This window comes from Scyliorhinus canicula, chromosome 17, assembly GCF_902713615.1.
Source record: "Scyliorhinus canicula chromosome 17, sScyCan1.1, whole genome shotgun sequence".
Classification (NCBI taxonomy): domain Eukaryota; kingdom Metazoa; phylum Chordata; class Chondrichthyes; order Carcharhiniformes; family Scyliorhinidae; genus Scyliorhinus; species Scyliorhinus canicula.
This window is the reverse complement of record NC_052162.1, coordinates 48,915,313-48,932,671: the sequence shown is the minus strand read 5'-3', so window position 1 is coordinate 48,932,671 and position 17,359 is coordinate 48,915,313. Positions and strand designations below refer to the sequence as shown.

The 17,359-nt window shown below is 39.7% G+C and overlaps 1 protein-coding gene across 4 annotated transcripts in view; it reads right to left on the bottom strand.

Moving 5' to 3' along the window:
• Window positions 1–11,598: 11,598 nt before the first annotated feature.
• Window positions 11,599–17,359, bottom strand: part of LOC119952116 (ras-related protein Rab-6A-like) — a 50,967-nt gene continuing 45,206 nt past the window's right edge. For all 4 annotated transcript variants that reach the window (XM_038775684.1, XM_038775683.1, XM_038775686.1 and 1 more), the window contains 2 exons: window positions 15,884–15,950; window positions 11,599–14,668 (listed from right to left, as the gene is read on the bottom strand). In XM_038775684.1, the coding sequence (XP_038631612.1) occupies window positions 14,604–14,668; window positions 15,884–15,950 (132 nt within the window). In that variant the 3' untranslated portion in view covers window positions 11,599–14,603. The remainder of the gene's footprint in view (window positions 14,669–15,883; window positions 15,951–17,359) is intronic.

The following is a 17,359-nucleotide window of genomic DNA, read 5'->3' as shown; positions in this document are numbered from 1 at the left end:
ACCGTGTCCTGCCTGCTCCGAGCGGCGCTGCTGCTCCTCCGCTGTTCTGGGATTATTTAGTGATTTGGCGAAGCTGCAAATGCTGCATTCATTCAGGAGCTCCAGCAAAACACAGAACCGGACTCAGCTGGCGTCTGGTGAAGTCAGCGACGGTCAGTCAGAGAAGCGGGAGAGGCAGAGAGAGGGAGAGGCACTGGGGAAAATGATAGAGAATCAAGATAGGGAGCATCGAGACAAAGAGAGTGGCAAAATGTGAGAAAAATAGACTGACAAGCAGAAAAATGAGACATAACCGACTTGGAGGAGACTTCCATGTAGAGGGCGATAGAGATAGTGGGAAAAGAGAAAATTGACTGGAAAAGTGATAAGGGGACAAAAAGCAAAAGCGGATAGTCGGGTGGGCGAGAAACAGACAGGATAGATAAGCAGGCAAGGGGACCCAGATGGAGACAGGCAGAATAATAATTGTTTGTCACAAGTAGGCTTCAATGAAGTTACTGTGAAAAGTCCCTAGTCGCCACATTCCGGCACCTGTTTGGGGAGGTTGGTACGGGCATTGAACCCACGCTGCTGGCATTGTCCAGCCCCTAGATAGTGAGAAAGAAATAAGCACTAGGCAGCACGGTAGCACAGTGGTTAGCAAAGTTGCTTCATAGCTTCAGGGACCCAGGTTCGATTCCTGGCTTGGGTCACTGTCTGTGCAGAATCTGCACGTTCTCCCTGTGACTGTGTTGGTTTCCTTCAGGTGCTCTGGTTTCCTCCCACAATCCAAAGATGTGCAGGTTAGGTGAATTGGCCATGCTAAATTGCCCTTAGTTTCCAAAAAAGGTTGCTTGGGGTTACTGGGTTACCGTCATAGCGTCGCGTAGTGGGTTTAAGTGGGGTGCACTTTCCAAGGGCCAGCGCAGACCAAATGGGCCGAGTGGCCTTCTACACTGTAAATTCTATGAAATGAAAAATCAACCATATAAAAAGCGAGAAGCTGGAACGGTAAGATATAAAAAGCGAGAAGCCAGAACGGTAAGATAAAGTGAGAGACAGGGGCAAAGACTTGTGGACAGTACCGGGTAAGAATAGCTGAAGCCAGCAGCACAGGCGCATTTAAGGGAAAGATACACAATTCAATGAAGCAAAAGGAGGTTATTCCACCATTCAATTAGATCATGGCTGATTTGTACCTCAACTCCATTTATCTGATCTGCCTTTGCTTCATAGCCCTTCATGCTATTATCCACTAAACTCCCATCAATACAAAAAATAGCAAAATATTATAAGTTATGAAATTTTGAAGCAAGGATGAAGTACTGGAAATGGCAGGCAAGGCAACTTTTATGAAGAGAAAATAGTTCATATTTCAAATTAATGACCTTTCATTGGATTTTAAAAGTCTATCAAAGTGTCTTGAAATTTTCAGTTGCAAGTAACAATTGCCTCGGAGTAATTTTAAGATAATTTTAAGGTCAATCAACATTCCATTATATATATAATATATATAAATATAATGGAATGTTGATTGACCTTAAAATTATCTTTAATATTTTACATATATTAGTCAAAATTCCACTACCCTTTGACTGGAAAAGAAATGCTTTAAACTTTCTGCCAAAACAGTTTAGATTTAAATTTAATATTGGGTCCCATTGTTCTGGATTGCCCACTAGAGGGAAATAGTTTATCTGGACATACGCTTGATCATTTTAAATACTTAAATTATATCACTCCCTAGCCTCTGAAATTAAGAGAATACAAGGCAAGCTTATGCCTGTCCTCATTATTTAACTGGATCTGTGCAATACAGCCTTTCAAGAGCAAAGGTTCAGTGCCAAAACTGAACACAATATATTACTCCCTGGTGGAGTAACGGAAAACAGCTTTGACAAAGGGTCATCTGGACTCAAAACGTTAGCTCTTTTGTCTCCTTACAGATGCTGCTAGACTTGCTGAGATTTTCCAGCATTGTCTCTTTTGGCTTCACACTCCCTGGTGGTGTTTGACCAAAACAGGTTTAAATTTAATATTGTGTCCTATTGTTCTGGATTGCCCACTAGAGGGTAATAGTTTATCTGCACATACCCTTGATCATTTTAAATACTTAAATTATACCACTACCATAAGTTTCCTCACTTTTGAGGGTCATTCAGGAGTCTGGTAACAACAGGGAAGAAGCTGTTTTTGAATCTGTTAGTGCGTGTTCTCAGACATTTGTATCGCCTCCCCGATGTAAGAGGTTGACAAGAGAGAATAACCCGGGTAGGAGAGGTCTTTGATTATGCTGCCCACTTTCCCAAGGCAGCTGGAGGTGTAGACAGAGTCAGTGGATGGGATGTGGGTTTTTGTGATGGACTGGGCTGTGTTCACAACTCTCTAGTTTCTTACGGTCTTGGGCCAAGCAGTTTCCATACCAAGCTGTGATGCAGCCAGAGAGTATGCTTTCTATGGTGCATCTGTAAATGATAACTTTCACTTTTGTTTTCATAGTTGTTTAATTAGAGTAAAATTCAATAATATTAATATCTTGAAACATTTTCAATTTATAATATACATCCGAATTTATCATTTAAAAAATGTTAATAAGCTTAATTATATTAAATCTGATCAGTTCAATGTTTTCTTAAAACATTTCATAAATTATTTGCATAACTCTAAAAATATTTTAAATGTTGGAATCAATGTTAACAGCATATAAACAGGCACTTCAGTCCGGGAGACCTGTCAATGTTCATATTCTACAAACCCCTTCCCACCGTTCTTTATCAAGCCTCATCAACATGCCCTTCTATTCTTTGCTCTCATCCAGATTATCCTTAAATGTATGCAGTGGCGGACTGGGTCTAAAAATATTGGTTGCCAGGAGACAAAGGGGGCCCACCCACAACTACAATGCTATCATTTAATTTTCATAACGAATAAATAAAATTTTCAAAAAATACATATGGAAAAAAGAGTAAAATTAAAATATTTGTGGAAAAAATGTGTATTTCTTAGTAATTACAGTGTACATGTACTGCACATATTACTGGCAGTAGATACCAAATGTAAATACAGAATGTTATAATTGAATTATTTTTTAAACCATTTTTAAGTAATTGGTTGATATTTTTAAATAGTTTACTGCACAATTTACACATTAACAGATAGTTCAAAAGTACAGTAGAGCATTGCATGCAGTCCACTATATTAAGAGCAATCGTTTGTGTTTGCTAGATGATTGTGCGAATCTGCCAATAATTGCTTCTGCATCCAATTCATCTAATAATTCCTTTTCAATGGATAGCAACATGTATGATTCCAAATTCTCCTCAGACAGCGAATTTCTTAACCTTGTCTTTATGAGCTTTAGCTTTGAAAATGTCCTCTCACATTGGACTTGAGTAACTGATGACTTTATAAAAGTTCATAAAGGTTATCATATGCCTTGTCATGAAGTCTGTTGGATGCCAGAATTTTTAGTACACACGATGGGCAAGTGCTGCAAATTTTACAATTGTTGCAACTGGAATCCATATTCTCACCATCATTAAGCAATAGCTTTAATACATCAAACTTTGAAGCAAAAGAAAACAATTCCAATATTACTTGATCTTTGCTGATTTGTGGAAACAGCTTAATAATACCTTCCAATGCTTCATCTTCAAGGTCCTTCTCTGCAATAGTTTTACACTTTGCTGGGTCCAAGCAGGACAAATCTTTATACAACTATTTGTGTTGTACAAAGCGTGATTCTAGTGACTGGACAATGCGATCCATTATTAGGTTAAACACATTTACTCGAAAATCAGCTAGAGAATCTGACGAATTCTTTCATCATCAATAAGCTCATCTGCCATTTTTTCTTCTTCCTCTGCCTCTTAACTGGCAATGCTGTTTCCAACGCATCAATTTCCAATGTTTGATTTTCTTCCATATTCATCTGTGAAATCCTGTCATTACATTTATTTAAAAATTCCAAAGCCTTGCTGTGAACGTTATCAATGTTCTTGTCTGTTCCTTCAACTTTGTTGTAGCTGAATCTACCAAACTCCATGCAGTAAACATATCTAAACCACTTGTCTGTAGATAACTTGATAACGGGGTTGTAGTTTCAAATTATACAAGTAAGTAAATGCTGTCAATATGGTTTCAAACTTTAGAAGACTTTGAAGTAAAACATTTGCTTCATGTTTTGATTTGCATCAAACTTTTCTGAATCTTGTATCATTGATAAGCATGTCAATAGATTTACGAAAGTACTGGCAGCGGCATCATCAAAACGTCCAAATATAGTTGTTGCTGCATTGGATTTTCCTGACCATCTGGTCTCACCAATTAGCTTTAATCATTTCATTTTTTCTTGTCCTAGATGTTTCCCAACAACTTCTATCCATACAGCCATTCTCTTGTATGATGCTTTCACAAAAGTTGCTATATTCTGGAGCAAATTGAAAAAAGAAACTCCAGGCACACAACATTTTGTTGTTTCAGTTATCACCAAATTCAAGACATGGGCATAGCACCATATATGAACATGTTGATCAGCCACATCAGCAGTTTTACTTTGTAAACCATTATACTGGCCATGGTAGCTTGCAGCGCCATCTGTGCTATCAGATAAACATTTTTGAGGGTCAATTTTAAGATGCTGTAATGTTTCAATCAATAGATCAAAAAGTCCCTGTCCTGTACCATCATTACTTGGCACAACTGAAAGTAGTCGCTCACAGATAATACCTTTAAGCACATACCGAAAATAATGCTAAACTGATGGATGAATTATCTTGTGTTGAATCAACCTGAATAGAATAATATTTTGCTTGAGAAACTTCATGACTAATTCTTTCTTGTATATTCTTCATAATTTTGATTAACATGTTTATAGTTGTTTTACTCAGGTATGTAACAAGTCCATCACTGCCTTTACCTTGAACCTTTCCTTGTTGCTCTAATCGTTTGATTCTTTGTTTAGACTTGTTTTTCACTGCAGAAACGTGAGCTGCCATAATGGGGTCATATTTTGCCATCAACTGCACTGTAGCTAAAAATTGCCATGATTCAGAACCTCATTATCTAGAGTGTAGGCCGATTCATTTCTGTGACCTCGAAAAGGAAGTGCTTGCTTGCCTAACATCTTTATGATGTCTATAATCCTCATGACAATACTTCTCTGCTTCAATACTTCTTTCCTTTTAATTAGTGATGCTGCAAAAATTTTTATCTAAGGTGCCATCATTAACCACACTGATATATTGCTGAGCATTTCTGACATGTGTTGTTGTCGATTCATGTAAAGTCAAGCTCTGGCTAATACGCCTGTAGTCACTAAAGCCACGTACAAAGGGTGATGGATTACAAGTGTTGGGAAACTCAAAGGCTAAGCAGTATGAACAATATAAGCATCTATTTTCTTTGTTATATGTTAGCCATTTTCTTGGGACTGAGTCATTCATAATTTTCTTCTCATACAAACGAGCATCAAATGGCAGATCATCAAGTGGCTGAAGTGGATGTCCAGCAAAAAACTGTTTTAGCTTTGCTCGTGATGGATTTTGGAAGATTCCAGTAATTGATCTTTCATTTTCTTGCGTAGGTTCATTTACAGGATGTGCTTCAGAAACCAAGTCATTTATGCTTGAAGGAATATCTGATTCCCTGTCATTAGTTAAAGCTATGCGTTCATATGTTGCAACTACAAGCAGTACAGATACCGGAACAAGGAAGCCAGAAGAAATATTGGGCCTGGGTTGATTAGTAATGGATGCACTTGTATTTGTCTTTCCATTCAAAGTAGCTCTTCTCTGTTCTTGTAACTCGCATGTCATTACATCATCACCATGAGCATTGTGTCTTGCTTCTTGATTATTTGTTGCAGAACTGGATATTGATGTGGATTGTGCTTGTGGTATTATAAACTCTGTAATAGGCCTGCATCGCTTGGCTGATTCCTTCCTTTCTGCTTTTTGTTCTTTGCGTTTTAGTGACCCAAATTTATGCTTTTTCTTTTCCATGCTGGTAGGGGTAATATTCCTGAAATAAAAAATTAATTAAAAATAGCCCACATTGGGAAAAATGAATATTGATGATTGCAAGAATAACTTGAAGGAATGCCAGATAAACCCCTATTTGATAAAAAATATAAAATAACTTACTTACACTTCAATAGGCTATGTTCATTAGTCAATACTACTGTGGCCTATGCAGCTTCAGAAGAGGAGACAATCCACTGTCCAGTGTTCACACCAGCAAGCAACTGAGACAACTGTTGAAACTTAGAAGTTTGGTCCGATTATAGTAAAACATTAAGAATGGTCCCACGACCAAAGTTAACATGTCCAGTTTGATACCAGTGTAGTGTTACAAGTCGCAACCCTTTGAGTTTACTGATCATGGCTTATCACTTCAATATCTTTGACCTCATGATTCACGGTCAAAGGTACCGCTTCTCCTTTTCGGTGACCTCACGACCCTAGGTACTGCTTGATATCCTTTCAAGTTGCCGACCATCTCAAATCTCAATCATGAACTGTAACTTTATCTTTAAATTCACACACTCTTGCTGAAAACGTGGATTTCCAACTATGTCCGACCCGGGTGAACAGCCCACCCCCCCCCCCCCCCCACCCCCCCCCCCCCCCCCCCCCCCCCCCCCCCCCCCCCCCCCCACTCCTTTTCACATCCGTTTAACACTGCTTCGTTCCTTCATACACTGAGTGATTATTTGTTTGTTTCTTTATTGCATTTTTATTTGGTATTGCTCTTTTTAAAAACAATTATATTTTATTAAGTTAGAATACAAATTTCAGGAAAGAAGTTGGAGATTTATTTATCTAATTAATTATAATTTTTAAGGGCCCTTCAGAGATTCACGGGCCCCTTCTTGGCTCTCCGGGCCCTGGACCAATGTACCGGCTGAACCAAGACTACTGCTTGATATCCTTTGACGTTGCCGACCATCTCAAATCACGAATTGTAACTTTATCTTTAAATTCACACTCTTGCTGAAAACATGGAATTTCCTTAATTATGCCCGACCCGGGCCCCCCAATTCCACATCCTTCCACTACCTCCCCTGCTTCGTTCCTTTTCATGCACTGCTTATTTGTGTCCTGTTCTCTTTTTTTTCTTATTCCTTTTTATTACTAAAACAGTTGTCTGTATTTGTTTCTTTATTGCATTTTTATTTGATATAGGGGGCCCACTTGCCATCGGGCAAGCTGACACCCTGGCCAGTCCGCCACTGAATGTATGTATATTTGTCATCTCAACTGGACCTAAATAACAAGTTCCACATTCTAACCACACTCTGCTCAAAGGGTCAGCCCTGAATTGATTTACTTGTGACTATCTAATTTTTATAGCTCCTTAATCTGGTCTCTCCAACAGAATCTCTGGGCAGAATCTTCCGTTCCAAAATCTAAGCCATGGGTGGGGAAGTTGGAGTGATTCCCTCCCCCATGAAACCTTCACCTGCCAAAATAAAAGTAGTCTCCATAGTCCAGATGAACATAGGCTGCCTTTCCCCTTGCTTAACCTGAGCATCACCACACCTAATCACGGGGGGCAAGGTAGAGAAGGTGGGCCTTCATGAATAACCTCAGCTGGTACAGGAATTGAACCACACTGGTCCCCTCATTCTGCATCACAAACCAGCTGTCCAGTATCAACCTGACAAATTCCCAGTTTCGCCCCCCTACCCTTTTGACTGTTCCCCTTCATTACAGTATCAGAGTTCACCGCCCCCCCCACCCCACCGATCTCACCCATCTCACTCACTCCCTTCCCCACCTCTAGCCTGCCTCATTTCCATCTTAGTTGCAACTTTGCTACCGTTCCCAAGTAGCGAACGCAGCATTGGCTGACCTCAAGTTTGTGGAAGAATTCAAGTTCCGTCATGCCACTACCACACCATACGTTACAACTCAAATATTCTCACAGGCTGGAAGTTAATTTGGAGGGCAAACTTGATTCCTGCAAGGTGGTTTTTAATGAGCACACACACGAGATGCTCATTTTTTAAAAAATAATTTTAATCGAAGAAATTTTTCAAAATACAAACATTTTAACCCCCCCTACATTTACTTTTAAATTATAACAAAACAAAGTCAAACCCCCCTACTTAACAAGAAATATGAAAAAAAAAGTCCCCCCCCCCCACCGGCGAACCCGACAGTCAGACCAACTTATCATTTCTGGCAGCGTCCTCGGGCAGGCCTTGCCCGTGCCACCACCGCTACCGTACTTCCTTCGTTCTTTGTCCCCCCTCCCCCCTCCTCCCCCCTCCCTCCCGCCCCTCCCCTCCCCTCCGGGTTGCTGCTGTCGACGCCTCAGTTTTCTATCTCTGATCCAAGAGGTCTAGGAAGGGTTGCCATCGCCTGAAAAACCGCCTGCCACCGACCCTCTCAGGGCGAATTTGTCCTTTCCAATTGGATGAAGTTTGCCATGTCGTTTAACCAGGTGTTAACACTCGGAGGCCTTTCGTCCCTCCACGAATCAGGATCCTCCTCCGAGCCACCAAGGACGCAAAGGCTAATATTCCAGCCTCCCTCGCCTCCTGTAACCCCCGGGTTCCACCCCAACCCCGAAGATCGCAAGTCCCCATCCTGGCTTGACCCTGGGACCCCACCACTCTCGACACCGTCCCTGCCACCCCCTTCCAGAACTCCTCCAGTGCCGGACATGCCCAAAACATATGTGCATGATTCGCAGGGCTTCCCGAACATCTAATACACCTGTCTTCACCCCGAAAAACCGACTCATCCTTGTCCCCGTCATGTGGGCTCTATGCAGTACCTTAAATTGAATGCGACCTTAGTCTCGCACATGACGACGACGAGTTGACCCTCTCCAGGGCGTCTGCCCATGTCCCGGTCCTCTATCTGTTCCCCCAGCTCTAACTCCACTTATCTTTCAGCTCCTCTACTGGTACCTCCTCCACCTCCTGCATAATCTTATAGATGTCGAGATCGTCCCCTCCCCGACCCAGACCCCTGATAGCACCCTATCACTCACCCCCCTGTCGGGGAGCACACGAGATGCTCATGCATGCAAATAGAGTTCCTGACATTCTTCATCAGGAAGCTCAACTGGCCTTTAACCCGCCTCAAGAGCAAAATTCCTACTTATTCTGCCTTAAAATATTTCCTGCTCAGTTGTGCGGAGTCTGCACGTTCTCCCCGTGTCTGCATGTGTATCCTCTGGGTTCTCCGGTTTCCTCCCACAAGTCCCAAAAGACGTGCTGTTGGGTAATTTGGACATTCTGAATTCTCCCTCAGTGTACCCGAACAGGCGCCGGAATGTGGTGACTCAGGACTTTTACAGTAACTTCATTGCAGTGTTCATGTAAGCCTACTTGTGACAATAAAGATTATTAATTTAGCCCGTCAAGCGTATTCTGCCATTCACAAGATCATGGCTCATCTGTAGCCTAACTCCACAGACCCACCTTTGCTCATCTTTTAATACCTCTGGTTAACATTTCTCTCCAATTGGCCTATCAATTTCATTTAATATCTTGAGGCCCACAAGTTTCTAACTTTCAAGCAGTACAACTTAGTTTGTGTCATCACTTCTGAGACTTGAATAATTGTGCTATTCCCTCCTTGGCCAATATATATCTTTCCTATGGTGTGGTGTTCAGAACACACAGTATTCCAGGTGTGGTCTTTGTATAGCTGAAGGATGTCCTGTCCCCCTTGTTTTCCAATGTCTTAGATAAGACCACCAGCATCCCATTAACATTTTCAAAATTATTATAAGGCCTGTTCCTGACATTTTAATGAACTTCACACTTGGAGTCCCAAGGTTCTACAAAGCTCCACGGTTTCTAGCTTATTTATAAAGTATTCTGTTCTAGGTTGAAACTGGATGGTCTCAAATGTGCACATATTTAAACCCACCTGTCACAATCTTGGTCTTCACTTCCATGAGCTTCAACTTCAGCTATCAGTGTCTTACGAGGGACATAATCAAATGCCTTCTAAAGTTTGTCTAGTTCGCATAAATATCATCCATAGACATTACCCGATCTTCTTCTGTAGTCAGCTCTTCAAGAAAATGCTATCAGGTTCATCAGTCATGACCTGCCCATTCCAAATCCATGTTGGCTCTCTTGGATTGACTGAAAATATTCAAATTGTTCAAAATTGTTGTAGACTCTAGCAATTTTTTGACAGAAGATCTAGGACTTTAATTCCCTCTTTTTCTCGCTGTTCTTAAATAGCAGTTACATGCACAATTTTCCAATCTCAATCAGTGTTTCCCAAATCGAGAGAACTTTGGAAAGTTATGTTTAGGGCATCTGTAACTTCAAGTTATTTTGTTCCAAGTTGCTTTTTGTTTTCTAACTTGCACTCACCGACCAGAAAGCTTAAGTGCTTAATACCTTAAGTTTATTTAAACAATGAGTATTAGAGGCAAAAAAAACCTTCTGCTTCTGCACCAAATTCCCACCTTTTCCTCCCACTCTATTCCTCCTGCATTCTTTTCAAAACCACCCAGTGTGGATACTGCTTACTTTATGCACATTTATGCGACTCAGATTCCTGCATAGTAATTAGCACTTAATCATATAGCTGATCAGGTTAACTACCATGAACATAACTTTATAGCTATGTTAAACTAAATTTCCATTGAGAAATACCACACTGCGTTAATTTCACAACCACATTAAGTTTAGTGATTCACATTCTTGTGTACTTTTTATAGACAGTACCCAAACTTTCCCATTACAAATTCCTCAGTCCATTTTTATAACAGCTCATCATTGACAGCCTGGTTGCTGTGGTCCCACAATTCTTAAGATTTCTTGATTGATGAAAGGTTATAATAAAGAAACCATAGTCCACCACATCTGTGCCAGCTGAGTTATCTAAATAGACCCACTCCCCTGTTTTCTCCTATATATATATATTCACCTTCTTTGTTTGTTCTTGTGATTTCTTCCTTGCATCACATCACAATACAGCTGTATAACTTAGAAACTGAGAATGAATTTAGGGAATTTGGTGTTTACTTCTCATGAATAAAGCACAACCAAACTTTCTTCTGATGAAAACAAGCATGCTAGGGGAAACCCCCAGTGATTTATGGTTTGAACAAATGAAATTGAGTTTTTCATTTTTCTGTAACATTCAATTATGGGCTTAAGCAAAATTGAAAATTCAAAAAAATTACATTTTGCAGGAACAATTAATTTATCCGTTGAATTGGACAGTTGCATTTTTTAATGATGTGACACTGTGGCCTGAATTTTGCAGTTATAATGCCTTGGACTGTTATTTATATTCGGTGCTAAATTTGGATTGTGCAGCACAAGCAGTATATCCAACTTCCAGAATTTGAAACGGCGACACATTATCAGCTTACCTTTTCAATAGGTTACATTTGTCGGCTCTCTTTAATCCAGTAGATGCTGCCATTTCAAATGGCAATGTGAGAGCATGGAATTGACAGATTGTGCCATCAGCATTTTCTGCATAAATTTCAAATTTCTGACGACATGTGCAACTTTGTTCTTGTTGGATCTGATACAAGGATATTCAGTAGTATCCATAGGCACAATCACATGGCACCCCTCACTTTGATACTCATATAAATATATACAGGACAAACCCATTGCAAACTGGCTTAGTGATGAAATGGCTCATTTTATTGTGTGTAATACAAGGATGTGACTTTACAACAGGAGGTGGTACCTTAACACAAATATTCTAATAACTAGCTGTAATGAGACCATTTTAATTTGGTAAATATGAAGACAAATTTTCTTTATAAACAGTTAATGTGTCAGTGAATGGTTTGGTGACAGGATATTTATCTTTGCAAAAGACTTTAGACACAGGTACACAGGCTGAGCTAATCTAAGTTGATAAAGAGTATAAACTTCAGTACAGGCAAGTGGATTAGTGTCTTACTGCCTTTCCAAAGATATTAATCTAGTAAATGCATACACAGACATGAGAACATTACAACTGTCAAGTATTTACAACAAAAAGACAATTTTTTTAAAATATAAAGTAAAACACACCACTGATGGAGGAGGCCCCAGTACTTGTCTGCAAATATTTCCATTGTAATAGGCTGTTTTTGAATTATTCAAGAGTATCCTTCATTACTGGCCTCCACAGGCTGCATTAAAATACCAACAATTATTGTAATCACAAACAGGAAAGCCACACTTGGTATCAGTTACAACTTCAATCTTGCGCGCACATCCTCAAATGAAGCTGATTAGACATGGCAAGTTCAAATGGAGTATTTCACTGAGCAACAAACTTGACACCCTCACTCATGTTGCTAGTCTTCTGAATAAAGGTAAATTGTTTATTTTGAAGGTGTGATTAGAAATGCAAGGCATGTTTCAAGTGAGCCACAGTGAATCCCTGCTTCATTTAGGGCGATAGCTGTTGTTTCTCAGGAGGACCCAGTCAGAAAGTCTGAACACAGCACATTCACTTCTTCTAGAAGTCCAGCTAATTATACTCCGTTTTTCATTTTAGTCAATTCCCAAATGGGAAAAAATTGAGTTTATGCATTCAAGTACCCCTGTATCAATCATCATCAGTTCCATTAAATATTCTAGGTTCTTCCAAAAAAGTACAGTAATAGCACTTGTACTCAATATTGGTACAAAAGAGTATACTGCTGGATATAAAGAGTTAATTTTATGTCTGCTGATGAGTTAGCACCAACTATCACGTTTATTTTAATACCTCCCCATTTGGTTTTAGTTTCACATCAAACAGCAGTTTAAATGAACACAAACAACATTGCCCAGAGTATGCTTAATCTGCATTGCTGGGTACATCTCTGGTACAAAAATGCAACCTTAAGCTTCTACAATCAATAGCAACACAGCAAATCAATGTGTGCTGATGTAATTATACACATCACATGGACATTCAATCTGGCAGGAATAAGGTCACATCAAAAATTACAGTAAACACAATTTTATAGCCAATAATTGTGGTTTAAGATGTCAGTTCAAAATTGTAAATGTCAAAAAGCTGTTCCCAACCTATCCATTAAAATTTTTATGTATTCCATTAAAAGAAAGGATTCACAAAGCTGCTATGAATTGAGCTTGCTAATGGACAGAGATTTGAGGTGCTCAAGAAGCAACAACAAACTTCAACCCCCAAGTTACACATTACAGCCTTTTTGTAATCGCAAGTACAAAGACTGTACAGAGCAGTACAATACCCAGAGACTTTAAAAACTAATTAACTGTGGCTCACCTGCAGGATAGTTCCCGTAAACTGCTAGCTCACAAAGGAGTATGGTGTAATAAGCTGTAACTACTCTTACCACAAACTCTGTCTAGTCAGAGGTCTGGGACGGCATCTTCTTTTTAGCTGTAGCAAAATTATTCAGAAACACTCCATTTAGTCCGAAACATAAAGCCATGTGGTTTAAAGTACAAAATTGCAATCAAGCAATCCTCCAGTTACATAGACATCCTGACCCGCAAATACAATTCAAATGTACCCATCCAGTGGTGCCGAACAAAAGAAATTTCTAGGAATTTAGAGCTGTTTACTAAGAGTAACCAAGAAAACGACTTTTACTTTTCTTGTGACAACCCGAAAAGGACAGCATTTTACAGTTAGCATAACTTAGAACACCACAATGTAAAAGCACCAATTCATTTTGAACCGGAAACCTGCGAGGACCATTTGAAAGGGCTACTCTTCATTGGTATATTGGCCAAATAGATTCAGTAAACAGCAACCACCAAAACATGACACTGTACATATCAGCCATCACATCCTGCACCACAACTTAAAATTAAAAAGCATGATTTGAGTTATTTCATGGGTATTGAAGTTGGATGCTGTCTATTTGTGCAATGCCATAATCACCATCTACTTGGGAAGGAGACTGAGGGACTACTCAGCGGAAAATCTTCAGATACTTTCCCCATTGATCATCAACTGATTTCCAACTTTAAATAAACAGATATTACATCACTGCAATTGCTCTCTTACACTTGAACTCCACACGACTTGTGCACATGAGCTGAGACACACATCCAGATAGGACAAGAAATGCAGCTTCACTGGCTTTCTTCAATGGTAGAACATCAATTCTAGCACCACATAGTAGCAAGAAGGCTGCTCCACCTCATCAGAGCTCACCCAAAGCAGCACATTCAGACATTACTCAGATACCAGAAGTCTTGATGGACACATTGGTGCTTCCCCCTCCTTCCCATCAAACAAACATTCTCTGGTCAAAGCAGCATCAGCACCTCAGCTCATACCCACATCAGGACCTCATCATAGAAAATTTTTCCTTTTTCTGAAAACCTGACACAGCAACATCTTTGCATATTCACACAAACATTTTACATCGTGCACACATTTCTGTACAATGTAGAGGACTGCATCGCTCAGTGTTAAGAGTGCAATACATAACATAATTAAATCAAACTTGATCTTGGATCTTAAATAAACCATGCAGCTGAAGGAAATGAAATTGAATTTTCTGAATGAAGCTCCTGGTGTGATTACAGCAGCACGTTCACACATTACCGAGCCAGCACACCACCAAGAGGGAGCAAGGTGGCTAGTCAATGACTGTAATGCAGTTGGTGATGCTGGCCAATAGGGAAAAGTTTGATTGTGCCATTATTAGCAGGAGCAGCCACCCTCGTTGATTGGTGGTTCTGGTGGTTTCTCCAGCTTGATATCAATCACTGTAAATGAAGTTAAGGAAATTCCACCTTTTTGAAATATGCATTGCATTTATATAGCACTTTTAAAAACATCTCAAAGCGTTTTACAGCCAATGAAGTACATTTGAAGTGTAGTCAATATTCTAATGAAAGACAGCAACCAACTTGTGCACAACAAACTCCCACAATAGCCATCCAACAATGACCAAATAATCTGATTTTTGTGACGTTGATTGAAGGATAAATACTAGCCAGCACATCAGAATAACTCCTCCACTCTTGTCAAATAGTGTCAATGGATCTTTTGCACCCACCAAGATGGTAGGCAGGGCCCTCGGTTTAATATTTCATCCGAAAGATGAGCTTAAATTTTACATGTTTAAGCCTTTGTATCCAATCCCACCCTCGCATCCCCCACCTCTACAACAATCCAGCCATGTCTCGAACTACTGATGACTCAAGTCTCTTGTAAAGACTGAAATGCAAGAGACAGTAAAGAATAATTGCCTCATTTTTTTCTCCCCACTTTCTTCAGGTAATATTGCATATCTTACCCTTCCCACACAAGGAATTGGGCTAATCGTCCCAAAACTGGGAATGGAGTTGCCCACGACCATTTCATACACAGCTCTGATACTTTTTAAAAATAAATTTATAAATTTAGAGTACCCAATTCATTTTTCCAATTTAAGGGTCAATTTAGCATGGCCAATCCACCTATCCTGCACATCTTTTGAGTTGTGGGGGTGAAACCCACGCAAACACGGGGAGAATGTGCAAACTCCACACTGACAGTGACCCAGAGCCGGGATCGAACCTGGGACCTCGGCGCCGTGAGGTGGGAGTGCTAACCACTGCACCACCATGCTGCCCAACAGCTGATACTTGATGGCTATGCAGACAATATACAATTACTATATTAACACATTCCAGTTTCTGTACACAAAAAAGGAAACAGCACTTGTGTAAATTTTGAATTCAGTAAAATATCCTAATTTGCTCCACAGATGAAATAACCGACCTCATTGAAGGTCAATAACTTCAGAATGAGAAACTCACCTGATCATTCATAAACTGTTCAATGAATTTTTAAATTGACAATCTACTTTCCTAGATCATGCAACAGCAGTTATTATTTTGAGCCTTTCCCAACAGATAAAAAACAATAACTGTTTTTGCTCTGACCTACAGTTAAATTTTATTTAAAAAGCCATGGGAAAGTGCACTGAAGGATACTGTCTTCTTTACTCTTTTCAGGTGCATTGTCCATACCAGGCAGTGCAGCCGCCACACGTCGGAAAAGCTGAAAGAAATGAGTTAAAAGTTGAAGACTAACTGGTTCAAAGGCAACAGAAGACAAGCCATCAAAAGAGAAGAAACTCATTCTGGACAACTGCTGTGTAAGGTTTACAATCAACAACTGTAATCTGTTCCAAACTACCAATTCCCCCAATATGTCCCCATCCCCAACATCACCACTTTTACTTTTTAAAAAAAACTCCATCAACTTGCTTGCACTAATTGGGAGAGGAAAACGTTGATTTTGGACCATCATGCTACAAACTACAACATAGCTCAGTAATAGCTTGCAACGTCGTATCTACTGTCAAGTATGACAAACCAAGCTCGTTACTATCCTTACTCGAGAGGACATGTACTGTAAAGAGGTGTCCTACACCAAAACCGTTAAACAGAATTACTTTCTATGATACACATATTTAATAATGTACATTCATATTGCACATTTCTTGAAATACCATTCCAGGCTTCACTGACAAAAAAGTGGGTGCCATGCCTTTGCAGTGATTTGAAAATGTTACTAAAGGCTTGGCTGAAGAAATAGAATCTGAGCGTGATAACTGGAGGACTTTGAAGACTGGGAGGCTTTCAGAAACAAAGCAAGGCCATGGAGAGAAAGATTTTTGATTCAATTCACTGGCATCAAGATATGGTAGACAAGCAGCTTTTAGTACAGGACTGGTTTCTTCCATATAAGAAAGGAACATTATGTTCTAAATAATGTCAACATTTCAAAAGTCCTAAATAAAAATAAGGGAGGAGGCACAAGGCAGAAAAAGTGATGGTCACTGCGAGAAAGGTACGCCACCAATATATTTACACTGATGTTAATCCAATTTCTCCATAGCAACTGAGCTTAGTATCTTCTCCTAGCCTGTACCCAGTTCCTGATTATATCCACTGATGTTAAGCTACCTTACCGTGCCTGTCTCAGTAATCCCTCCTTCCAGCAAGCATTCTCATGAACTGCAAATTATTAGCTACTTTGATTATGATTTAGTTTGATAAATATTTAGACCAATAAACATTTATGAATTTGGATAATTACACCATGCATCACATTGACCATCTGCAGAAATTCACAAATATGGTCAAAGACAGAAACTCCAGGAAGAATCAAACAGTGGAGATGTGGAAATCCAAGCTGCAACTTCAACTCTCTACATAAACATGATAGAGTGCTTCAAAGCAATTGATTCACAACCTGAAAATTATTTTATTCAAAGTTTATTTGGGGTCCTGGCAACAGCATATAAAGCATCTCCCCTTCCTCCTGGGTAGGAATTTAAACTGGGACCCAACACCACACTTCTCGTGACCTAATAGGAGTCTTTATGTGGGGACCCAACATGGACATATAAAAAACCCAGAAAATCTATCTTGGTAAACTCATATCAAAATGTATTTTAAGAA